The sequence below is a fragment of the Brassica rapa genome, chromosome A04 (genome assembly GCF_000309985.2).
Source record: "Brassica rapa cultivar Chiifu-401-42 chromosome A04, CAAS_Brap_v3.01, whole genome shotgun sequence".
Taxonomy (NCBI): domain Eukaryota; kingdom Viridiplantae; phylum Streptophyta; class Magnoliopsida; order Brassicales; family Brassicaceae; genus Brassica; species Brassica rapa.
The window spans coordinates 14,973,189-14,985,694 of record NC_024798.2 but is presented as its reverse complement, the minus strand read 5'-3'; the positions used below and the strand labels follow the sequence as shown (position 1 = coordinate 14,985,694).

The 12,506-nt window shown below is 39.6% G+C and overlaps 1 protein-coding gene and 1 non-coding gene across 3 annotated transcripts; both read right to left on the bottom strand.

Moving 5' to 3' along the window:
* Nucleotides 1-4,739: 4,739 nt before the first annotated feature.
* Nucleotides 4,740-4,846, bottom strand: LOC117133847. Its single transcript, XR_004457888.1, has one exon. It is a non-coding gene; the product is annotated as a small nucleolar RNA R71 (small nucleolar RNA).
* Nucleotides 4,847-9,666: 4,820 nt separating this feature from the next.
* On the bottom strand, nt 9,667-12,050 carry LOC103864794. 2 transcript variants are annotated; one of them, XM_009142567.3, is made up of 5 exons: nt 10,783-12,050; nt 10,294-10,475; nt 10,129-10,216; nt 9,977-10,050; nt 9,667-9,871 (listed from the first exon to the last, which is right to left on the bottom strand). In XM_009142567.3, exons 1-5 carry the CDS (start codon nt 11,741-11,743, stop codon nt 9,827-9,829), a joined length of 1,350 nt encoding a protein of 449 aa, XP_009140815.1. In that variant the 5' UTR covers nt 11,744-12,050; the 3' UTR covers nt 9,667-9,826. The 2 variants fall into 2 exon arrangements, with proteins under 2 accessions (XP_009140815.1, XP_009140816.1); XM_009142568.3 differs by having other exon boundaries at nt 10,294-10,472; nt 10,783-12,046.
* Nucleotides 12,051-12,506: the final 456 nt, after the last annotated feature.

The window sequence follows — 12,506 nt, the reverse complement described above, 5'->3', positions numbered from 1 at the left end:
TGGATATGGTTTGGTATATAACCGATTAAACCGAATAAACCGAACAAAACCGATTAAAACTAGAAACATATAAATATGTATCTATTTTAAAACAATACATGAAAATCTATTTGTTACATAAGTTAAATTTGTGTTAATAACTATTACCATAATTTTATAGTAATAAAAAACCTTAATTTGTAAAACATTTGAACTATAATTAAATAACAATACATCGCAATTCATACATCTTATTTTCTAAGTCTTTTTTTGATCTTTTTGATTTATTTTAGTCTTCACTTAATTAATATGAAGATTATAAATTTGATGGACAATAATTAATGGAAAATTTTCAATTGAAAAAACATGACTTTAATGAACACTAAATATGGAAGAGTGGAAAAACTTTTCTTTTATGTTTTTGTTTTGTTTCATATTTTTATTTTCAAAATTTCAAGCTTTGATTTTAGTTATAGAATTGATTATTTTATTTGATGGTAGAAGCATTTTTACTTTTTTGTTCATCTATTTGAATATGTAATATATTTTTAATAAATGACTGTGTTGACAATATGACTCTAAAATTCATATAATATGATCTCAAACAAAATAATTATGTTTTTGGTATAAAACCGAATAAACCGAAAACCGACGGTATATAAACCGAACCGAACCGAAGTAAATATGGATTTAGAATGGTAGTTATATTTTACTAACCGAAATACCGAAAACCGAAAAAACCGAACCGAAACCGAACCGATATCCGGATTGAACACCCCTACCCGCACCGCACCGCAGTTAACAGTAACAAAAATCTCTACATATACAATATATTTATACGTTTTTATAATTGTCAAAACCGCACCGCAGTTAAACCGCTTGTCCCGCACCGCTCAATCCGTTGTTACCATTTGGAACCTTAGTATATGTTTGCTGTATGAGAGAGTAAACATTATAGCACATATACATTGTAGTTTTTATTTATGTTTACTTCTTTTGAAGGCTTCTATCTTGAGAAATTAGTTTCTATCTTTGGAATTTCAGGGTCAACATAAATGTAATACATTTAAAGCCACCTGCTTTTGAAATAAAAGCATATATATTATCTAAACCAACTTTCTAATGTAGTACTAAAACAGAAATTATTTTAAAGCTCTATGCATTTGTTACCTTCACCCCACTCATTTTGTCAAAAATTTAAAACAAATAGTACAACATTAGCATCCGTGGAGGATCAAAAATGTTCATGAAAAAAAAACCAGTAATTGAATTCACTGAGGTCATTGGTGGACTCAAGGTAAAATTATCAGATTGTATGTTTTTTTTTTCAACCAGACATCGAGCATCTTTATCGGTAAGAACCTGTGTTGAGTTCTAAAAGAAAAAAAAAAGTATCACCATTATAATTACATAATTAAGATTTAATCTTTTTAAATAAATTGAAAAAACAGTTGAATAACATCTGTTATATTGGGTTATAGGAGGTTTTTAAAATTTCCAAATTAAAGACTTTTCTGCACTCTTTTTTTTTTTTCCATCTTAATTTAATTTATAAAACTGAGAAACATACAAAGATGGAATCCAAACCGGCGGAAACACATTACAATCCCCGGAAACTTAGCTCACAAAAGAGAATCTAGAACCCAAACAACGGGCAACACATAACAACTACAATTATCACTAGATAAAACTACACTCCTGCATCTAAACCCATAAACAATCCTAGACCAGGAGAAAGAAGAAAGTCCTTTAATCATTGAAACAGCCGGAACTCTTGCCGAAACCCATACAAGCACAAGAGAGAGTGAGCGATGCAGTGACCAATACAACGAAACCAAACTCAACATACCTGAACCTCCAGTTCACGATACCAAGCCAGAACCACAAAACCTACCAAATTCAAGAGGAAACAAACACCTGAGGTTAAACGCCCCTTCTCAACCAAACCTTCGTCGGCAGGCCTAAGACCTCAACCTCTCTCTCATGTTTTTATTCTTTTTTTCATTTTCTTTTAATCTTAAAAACTCTACTAGAAATCATCGTTAAAGTTGCTCCCAAGGTCTAATGGCTATTCCTATTTCCAAGATAATGTTACACGCCCCAAAGAAAGCAAAATGATGATTCAGCTACTTTAATACGCGTAAGTTCCTAAGGAGAACTTTCACACGTTTCACTACAAGATCAGAAGATGCACTGCTTCTCGATTCTTGTAACTCCGGTAACCTGTTTTTGCTCTCAGTTAATCTTCTCCGGTCATCATCGCCAAAACTTCATCTGCACAGCTCAGGGAAACAGCCGAGAACAATTTCCCAGCTCCTTTTGCTGGAACATAGCCAGAAACTGAAGTAATTACACACATTCTCTGGACTGAATGATCCAAGGATCTAAGAGTGGATCCAGAAACAGAAATTCTTGAGACCTATAAAAGACCACAATCTACTTTTCTGGACTGAAGCCACCGATCAATCCCTCAGACTGTATGTTAAACTGTCACATTTTCATATCCAAAACTATACATGGCTATTTTGTTATTTTTTCCTCATTGTGGTTGTTTGATATCTTGCATATTTACATTGTTTTATCCATTCATTCATAAACATTTTCATCATATAGATTAGGATTTAGACATGTTTAGGTTGCATTTTGCATACATATGTCTCTATCAGGTATTTGAGTACCACATGGAATTTCTGGAGACATTTGGGTGCATTTGGAGCTCAAAAAGGAGTGTTTAGAGTGGTCATTGGGCGAGCAAGGCATGGAGCGACCAGTCCGGAGCGACACCACCAAGTCGCTCTGACTTCCCTATTGGAGCGACCTTACCAGAGCGACAGGGAGAAGTCGCTCGCGGTTTCATCACTCGGAGACGCGAGAACGAGCCCGGAGCGACCTCCCGGAGCGACACCACGAAGTCGCTCGCATCTCACACCCCTCTCGGAGCGACCTCCCAAAGCGACACCCCGAGGTCGCTCGCGTCTTTATGGAGAGACGACACGAAGCGAAGCCTGGAGCGACCTCTCAGAGCGACCTACCAAGGTCGCTCCCGATCCAGAGCGACCCGTTGGAGCGACACACCAAAGTCGCTCGCGACCTCTCGCCCGGAGACACCAAAAATCGGCCCTGGAGCGACTTCCCGGAGCGACACCTGCAAGTCGCTCCGCGTTATTTTGCTGCCGAAAATCATGATTTCTTAAGGACCTTTTTGCAATTTATTTTGGACGTTTTGCACTTGGAAAAACCTATGTTTTAAACATCTTTTGTAGCCACCAGTGGCAGATTATCTTTTATCTTTGATCTATTGAGAAAGACACAAGAACTCTCTTGAGAAGTTCATCTCTTGGATTTTGATTGTTATGTTCTTGTGTTCTTGTTGATTTCTTATCTATTTCTTACATGATTAATCTGAAATCCAATATGGGTTTAAGAGGAATCATGGAGATTAGTGAGTAATCACCTTTTGAATTCATGGGTTAGGGAGATTAAGGGTGATTAGGTTAGAGCTAGGATGTTTTAGTGTAGATCATTCATATTTCCTTGCTAGTAGAGTAATCATAATGCATCTTCTGAGTTGGCCACTCAGTTGTTGATCCTTAGGCATTTCTCACCCGAAAGGTGTTCGATGAAATGCCCGAGACAACTCTCCTAGGCTTTTAGTATACTTTGCCAAAGACATTTGTTGTTAAAGGTGCTAAGATAGCTAATAGACTTGTTAGTAATGATTGCTTTCATATTATTCAACCAAAGACATTTGATGTTTGAGATATGTTAGCAAATGAGCATTCATCTAGACATAGAGCTTGCTTAGAATTGTGTCTAGGCTTAAGGTTGATAGTTTGATTGATCATTTGCCATCCTTAGTTCGATACTTGATCACCCAAGGTCTAATCCCTATGCCCATGAGTTCTCTTTTCCCTTAGTCAAGAAAGTATCATTTGTTATTGCTTTTAGTTAGTCATAGTTTAAAACCCATCTAAATCATTGGTTGCACTTAGATTAAGTGAGTACTTGCATTCTCAGTGCTTTGATATCCCTCAGAACTGGTTCGACAATCTTCTATACTACAACATTTGTCTTAGGAGCCTTGAAAACTCCTAACATCAAATTGGCGCCGTTGCCAAATTCTGAGTAGATTTGAACATTGAGATTTAGTCACTTGCTTGAGACTAAGTCATTTTTATTTTCTTTTGTTACTGATTCTCTTTCTTCACCTCCCTTTAATCTACAGGTGTATGAACTTGAGGAGCAGGGGTCCATCAAACCTAGTTCCAATAGCTGCAGACATCAGAGCTTTAGAGAGAGAGTGTGCTAGAAATAGAAGAGAAGAAGAGCAACAGGCTCACTTGCAGAGATTGAGTACTGATATGGGAGACATACCTCAAAACCAACAGCGAGCAGCTCGACCCATTGGCACTTACGACCGCCCCAACATTCATGGTCATAGATTGGGAATCCGAGCACCCGCTGTGGCAGCCAACAACTTTGAGATCAAATCAGGACTCCTCAACGTGATCGAGAACAACAAGTATCATGGCTTGGCTCTAGAGGATCCATTTGATCACTTGGACAGGTTCGACAGCTACTGTGGGTTGTCAAAAACCAATGGTGTGTCCGAAGATGCCTTAAAGCTCAAGCTATTCCCTTTCTCTTTGGGGGATAAGGCACGTCAGTGGGAGAAGTCTCTACCCAGTGACTCCATCACTACTTGGGATGACTGCAAGAAAGCATTCTTGGAGAAGTTCTTCTCTACTTCAAGAACTGCTAAGCTGAGAAACGAGATTTCCAGCTTTCAACAGAAGAACTTGGAAGGCTTCAGTGAAGCCTGGGAGAGATTCAAGGGCTACCAAGCTCAATGCCCACACCATGGCTTTTCTAAGGAGAGCTTGCTGAGCACATTCTACCGTGGTGCTCTTCCTAAGTACAGAGCCAGACTGGATACAGCTAGCAATGGGTTCTTCTTGGGGAGAACTGAGGAGGATGCAGAAGAGCTGGTTGACAACATGGTAAAGAGTGATGCAGTCTACAGTGGAGACCACGACAGAGGCAGTAGAACAGATGATAAGCAGACGAGGAAAGAGATCAAAGCTTTGGAAGACAAGATCGACCTACTCATTGCTGAAAAAGCAACCCAAGAGCAGCTGAAGTTTGTTGGTAACTCCAAGCAGGAAGATCCACTTGCTGTCAATGAGGTTGAGGGTTTGGAAGGTCAAGAGGAGTTGTGTTTCATCAACAACAATGGTAGCTGGTACAAAAAGGAGCCCAACTTTCAGTACAACAACTACCAACAGAAATCCTATCCCAACAACCAACAGAGTGGTTATCCGCCTAGAAACAACCAGCAAGGCAGCTATCAGCCTCAGCAAAACCCCTCGTCTGGTTCCTCTGCTCCTCAAGAGAGCAGCACTGATACCTTACTGAAACAAATCTTGGAGTCTCAGACTAGAAGTGAGAAGCAAGTTGGTTATGAGTTGAAGAACCTTCATTCCAAGATTGATGGGAGCTACAATGAGCTCAACAACAAATTCTCACACCTTGCTTCTACAGTCAGGAATTTAGAGAATCAATTTGCTTCCATGAACACTCACCAGAATCGCCAGCAAGGATCTCTACCTGGAAAGTCTGACCAAAATCCCAAGGAGGCCAAAGCTATCACCCTTAGGAGTGGTAAGCAGTTACCTCCTAGAACCCTCACCAAGGATGCTGAGAAACTAGGTGAGGGGGTTGCCATCAACATAGATGATGAAGTGGTGATTGTTGATGAGAAGATCAATGACGAGATCTTGGAGAAGATAGTGGAAGCCAAAGGTAAAGGAAAGGTTGGGGAAGAGAAGAAGACAGTAAAGGATGGTGAAGTTGTTACTCCAGCAAGTGAAAGTTCTTTTGTTCCTCCTCCCTATGAACCCAAACTTCCATTCCCTGGTAGATTCAAGAAGCAGCTGCTAGAGAAGTACAAGGCTCTGTTTGAGAAGCAAATGAGTGAAGCTCAGGTTGCAATGCCCATCATCGATGCTTTCATGTTGATTCCTCAATACAACAAGTTCCTGAAAGATGTTGTAGCTGCAAAGAAGAAGGAGATGGAAGGCATGATGATTCTTACCCATGAGTGCAATGCCATCATCCAGAGGCTTGATGTTCCAGAGAAATTAGAGGATCCAGGAAGCTTCACACTACCTTGTGCTCTTGGACCTATGGTATTTGAGAAAAGTCTCTGCGATTTGGGAGCTAGTGTCAGCTTGATGCCTTTGTCTGTTGCAAAGAAGCTTGGATTCACTCAGTACAAGAAGTGTAGACTCTCTCTGGTGTTAGCTGATCGTTCAGTGAAGTATCCTGTGGGCATCTTAGAGGACCTCCCTGTGAAGATTGGAAGGTATGAGATACCTACAGATTTTGTGGTGCTTGAGATGGGTGAGGAGGCTCAAGATCCATTGATTCTAGGAAGGCCATTCTTAGCTACAGCAGGAGCTATTGTTAATGTGAAGGAGGGCACGATTGATCTCCATTTGGGTAAAGAGAACATCCTCCACTTTGACATCAAGAGGAAAATGAGGAAACCAACTGTGTTCGGGCAAGCCTTCTACATTGAAGAGATGGACACTCCTGCTGATGAGCACCTTGAAGAGTTACCACCTGAGGACGACGAGGAGGGAGCATCTCCCTCTACTCATTCCCTATAGAAGGTAACCCACCACACTCCCTTGTATATACCATTTCATTTTTGCATATTAGTCTTCTTTTCGGTATCTCTCTCTCTACTTGACGACACAGAGACTGTGTAACTCAAGTTTGGGGGAGGTACCAAGTATTTGATCATGTTTGCTTTGATGTTGTTTCATTGAGTCATGCATGGCATACCTATTTGCATAGATAAAAAAAAAAAAAAATCAATCATTTAGTTTGCATCATTTGCATTTTTAGGAGAGTCTAGAGCATATAGGTTGCATTCACTTGCATTGGGAGCAATGATTTTGAATGCCTTGTAAAGAACACTACGTTGCACTTGACTAGCTTTTGCACCTCTCAAAAAGACTTGTATGTTTCGAGCCTTGAAAACTCTTCCTGAAACTTGTTGATTGCTGAAACTCAGTCTTTGAAGCCAACTACAACCTTATTTGAACTGAACGAACTTAATGCTTCTTGCTCATGGTCCCTTGTGTACTGAGTCATGGCTATACACACTTGAGTTGTCACATCTTTTATGCCAATCTTTTTTGACAAACTCTAGTGGTAGACCACTCCCAAAACCTTTCCCTCCTTTTAAGCTTTCATTGTTTGATGAGTGAGGCCTTTTCGGAAAGTCTTACATGTGCATAATGTTGAGAGTATCGGGAACGACAATGCTTGATCTTCATTCTTGCTAGATTGGCACTCTATTGTCTAGCTATAGGTGGGGGTGAGTGTTGTGATTATGATTTGGGAGAAATGAAAAAGGAAAAGAATAGACTCTTTGTGCTTAAGTGAATTGTTTTATTGGGATAAGTAGAAAGCCTCTAGCTCAAGTTTTGAAAAGTCTTGGCCCCCAGCCTAAAAAAAAAAAAAAGGGAAAAAGAAAAAAACGAAAAAAAAAAGAGAAAAGAAAAAAAAAAAAAAAAAAAAAAAAAAAAGAAAAAGGGGGCTAGCAAAGTTGTTAGGAGTTAAGAAATGTTTTGAGGTTGTGAAAAATCCCTTGTAGATTTCAAAGAGAAGGAGTTAAAGTTCTTAGGATCTTTTGGTGAGAGATGTGAGTTGGGTTTGACATTGGGAAATGATTGTGTGATTTGTATGTTTGGGAAAAGGGTAGAACAATGGAGATTGAGCATTGTATGCATGAGTTGGTCCCTTTCTTAGATATATTATGTGCAATGTCAAGGCTACTTGTTTTGAGAGTAAACCACCTTAAAGATCATATGTTTTGAACCTCTTGAATCACTTGAATAAAAGCCTTCCCTTACCCAACCAAATGACTTGGACCAACTGACCATTTGCAAGAATTCACCTGATGTTTTGTGCTTAATGAATGTGAGAGTTGGTTGATTTGAATGTGTGGATGCTTGATGATGAGTGTAAGAACAAAAAGAGTTAAGATAGGCCTAGAGAAGCTAGAGTGTAATAAGAGAGTGTGCTAGTTGTGTTTCTTTTGGCTATGTGCTCCCTCCTTCAACCTCTCTCCCTATGAGTTCTAGAAAGTTCACTTGTGGACAAGTAAAAGAACAAGTTTGGGGGAGTTGATATCTTGCATATTTACATTGTTTTATCCATTCATTCATAAACATTTTCATCATATAGATTAGGATTTAGACATGTTTAGGTTGCATTTTGCATACATATGTCTCTATCAGGTATTTGAGTACCACATGGAGTTTCTGGAGACATTTGGGTGCATTTGGAGCTCAAAAAGGAGTGTTTAGAGTGGTCATTGGGCGAGCAAGGCATGGAGCGACCAGTCCGGAGCGACACCACCAAGTCGCTCTGACTTCCCTATTGGAGCGACCTTACCAGAGCGACAGGGAGAAGTCGCTCGCGGTTTCATCACTCGGAGACGCGAGAACGAGCCCGGAGCGACCTCCCGGAGCGACACCACGAAGTCGCTCGCATCTCACACCCCTCTCGGAGCGACCTCCCAAAGCGACACCCCGAGGTCGCTCGCGTCTTTATGGAGAGACGACACGAAGCGAAGCCTGGAGCGACCTCTCAGAGCGACCTACCAAGGTCGCTCCCGATCCAGAGCGACCCGTTGGAGCGACACACCAAAGTCGCTCGCGACCTCTCGCCCGGAGACACCAAAAATCGGCCCTGGAGCGACTTCCCGGAGCGACACCTGCACGTCGCTCCGCGTTATTTTGCTGCCGAAAATCATGATTTCTTAAGGACCTTTTTGCAATTTATTTTGGACGTTTTGCACTTGGAAAAACCTATGTTTTAAATATCTTTTGTAGCCACCAGTGGCAGATTATCTTTTATCTTTGATCTATTGAGAAAGACACAAGAACTCTCTTGAGAAGTTCATCTCTTGGATTTTGATTGTTATGTTCTTGTGTTCTTGTTGATTTCTTATCTATTTCTTTACATGATTAATCTGAAATCCAATATGGGTTTAAGAGGAATCATGGAGATTAGTGAGTAATCACCTTTTGAATTCATGGGTTAGGGAGATTAAGGGTGATTAGGTTAGAGCTAGGATGTTTTAGTGTAGATCATTCATATTTCCTTGCTAGTAGAGTAATCATAATGCATCTTCTGAGTTGGCCACTCAGTTGTTGATCCTTAGGCATTTCTCACCCGAAAGGTGTTCGATGAAATGCCCGAGACAACTCTCCTAGGCTTTTAGTATACTTTGCCAAAGACATTTGTTGTTAAAGGTGCTAAGATAGCTAATAGACTTGTTAGTAATGATTGCTTTCATATTATTCAACCAAAGACATTTGATGTTTGAGATGTGTTAGCAAATGAGCATTCATCTAGACATAGAGCTTGCTTAGAATTGTGTCTAGGCTTAAGGTTGATAGTTTGATTGATCATTTGCCATCCTTAGTTCGATACTTGATCACCCAAGGTCTAATCCCTATGCCCATGAGTTCTCTTTTCCCTTAGTCAAGAAAGTATCATTTAGTTATTCCTTTTAATTAGTCATAGTTTTAAAACCCATCTAAATCATTGGTTGCACTTAGATTAAGTGAGTACTTGCATTCTCAGTGCTTTGATATCCCTCAGAACTGGTTCGACAATCTTCTATACTACAACATTTGTCTTAGGAGCCTTGAAAACTCCTAACATCAAGTTGTTACACTAAATCACCATAACATTCAATCCAAGAAAAAAGAAAGGAGACTGGCAATCTTATATCACCACACCAGTGCTCTCTCCAAATCTGTCTTCACAGTTTCTGTTTCTCCTCATTCAGCAAATCTAACAACAGGTGCTGTAAAAAACATAAAAAAAAGTTTTTCAAGTAAAAATCATGGTAAAAGTATAAAAGTGGATATAATATTTGAAGGAGCTTAGAGCAAATATCATAAGGATATACCTTATCATAGAGAAAGGAAGTTCCTCGTTCAGTTTCCCATGATTCCACTATTCCGGTGAGAGAGACAATCATGCCTGTAAAACAAAACACAAAATCACTCAGAGACAAAACCTTTTCTAATTTCGTTCCACTAATTGCGTTGAGAAGCTCACTTGGAATTTTGCTAACTAGAATTCTAGCAATTGCAGCACGTTCAATGGTTGTCTCATCTCCAGTTAACAAGTTGAAAAGATTTCCCCTCTGTTAGAGAGTAAGAAACAGAGTTAGATTTAAGTTGAACTTGAACAGGCAAAATAAATAAATAAATTTTTAGCAACCTTATTAAATTCTGAAAACCACTCTTCCTCCCTCTTAGCATGCATCAATTCACCCACTGCGACTATAATTGGCTCCCTAACTAAGGCTTCAAGCTTGGCTGACTCTAGTCGATCTTCTAAGATGCTTATACAGTCAGATAGTTGTGTCGAATCAAAATCAGAAACGTCTGCGCCTGCGCCTGCTTAAGACATTCATATGATTATAATATTAGACACAGAACACTGTATGTGTCATGATTATAATATTAGACACAGAACACTGTTTTAACAGATGTCATGATTATAATATTAGACACAAAACAAACACAAAAGTTGTGTCGACTCAACAAAACTAGAAACGACTGCGAAGACATTTCATAATTATAATATTAGACACAGAACACTGTTTTAACAGATGTCATATGTATAATATTAGACACAGAACAAACACAGAATACTGTTTTTTTGACAAGTGTCTAAGATACAACAGTATAAGCAAGAAAAACTTACAAGGGTCAACCTCGTCGCTGACATGGATATGAGCTTTCGTGTAAATGGCCTCAAGTTCTCTCTTCTTACTCAAGATCAGTACCTTCACAGGATCTTCTTCAGAAACCAAGCTTGGTTGAACAGAGGAACTACTCTTCTTCTTCTTCGTCTTCGTCCTACTGCTTTCTCCTGGATCAGATCTAACCCGCTTCTGTGTGCTTTCTTTTACAGTGCTGAAGATACCGTTGTTCTTTTCAGAAGAAAACGAGAGGCAGAACAAAGATTGTGCTTTGTAGAAGTATTCAATCAAAGCCCATCCCTTCAATCCAAATGGATCACCTTCACCAACTCTGACATCACTCTTCTTCTCGTAATCAGGTCGCAGATAAGCCACTGTACTCTTTATTCCCTCAAACGCAAGATATTTGTGAAGAAACCGGCGAGATCTTGACCAACGTACTCTCTGACCCTCTGTGTAAAATGTCTTGAAGTTCGGGTTGCTCTTTGAGTGAAAAAAGAGCCAGGATCGGTCACTTTCTCCATCCAGAAAAGCTGAGCTGATAAAACTCCAGTCCCTTGGATGACTATGAAAGATTGTATCATCCTTAATCAAAGGGAGTCCTGAACCTAGATTATCTTCCACTCTTTTCAGCAAAGCAAGAACTATTTGAAAACACCTCTCCCTGCTATCTTTGACAAAGAAACCATCCACAACCACATAGGCCTGATCTTGAGAAGAAAGAATCTCAGCGATGTTCTGGTGATTAGCGGAGCAGTACCTTTGCCCTTTAGCTTCCACGACATGGTTGCAGCCAAAAAGGGAGCAACCAAAGAGAATCCTTCCACCATATTGAGCGTGGGGAAGAGGAGGAGCTTCTTGTACTTCTACCGGCGGCTGTTCTCCCGGCGGCTGTCCTCCTGGAAGAAGAAGCGTAGACGATCCATGTGCGAGTTCTGCGTCAATATCTTCGATAATTGCCATTCTCGAACAGATCTCCAGGGGACGGAGTTGAGAAATGTAATCGCAATTGGAAAGAGTAATCGGTAAAATCGAGCGGAGGAAGAGAACGGCCGGTGATCGAGATTCTAGGGTTTCGAGGACGGACGGTGATCGTGGAAGAAAGAGGTTTTAAAATAAAAAAAGAGTCTTCTTAGGGTAACTTTTTGATTTTATTTTCCCCCTTCCTCAAGGATTGGTAAAGAAATCTTGGTCGTTGCTTTTCACGATCAATGACAAATCCTGACCGTTTAAACTTATTATGTTTTAAATTCGCTAAAATAAAGCACTTCCCCCCCCCCCCCCCCCCCCCCCCCCCCTTTTTTTAATTTATGGACATTCGATGTTTTGCATTAGAAGTAATGAATGTACAGCTATTTTAGAAAACTAAATAACTACAATAAGAAAATCTTACATACCGAACAAAAGAACGAGCACAATTATATTTAGGAGGTGTCATTAATTCTTTTTAGTTTAATGTATTTTGTCTACACTCAGCATTATGTTCTCAACAGTATAATCTATTTTCTTTATCAACAGCTACAATACTTAGCATTTTGCTCTCAAGATCGAAAATATTTGCCTCTGTTCTGGTGGTTAACGACCTGCTGATAATCTTGATATAGTTAATGCAATAATGATACAGAAGGAGGTGGAACAAATACAAAATTTTGACCATAAATCTGCTTCTTCAAAATGTGAAACGTTCACCAAAATGGCAGAGTATGTAAATTTTATTGAACAAATT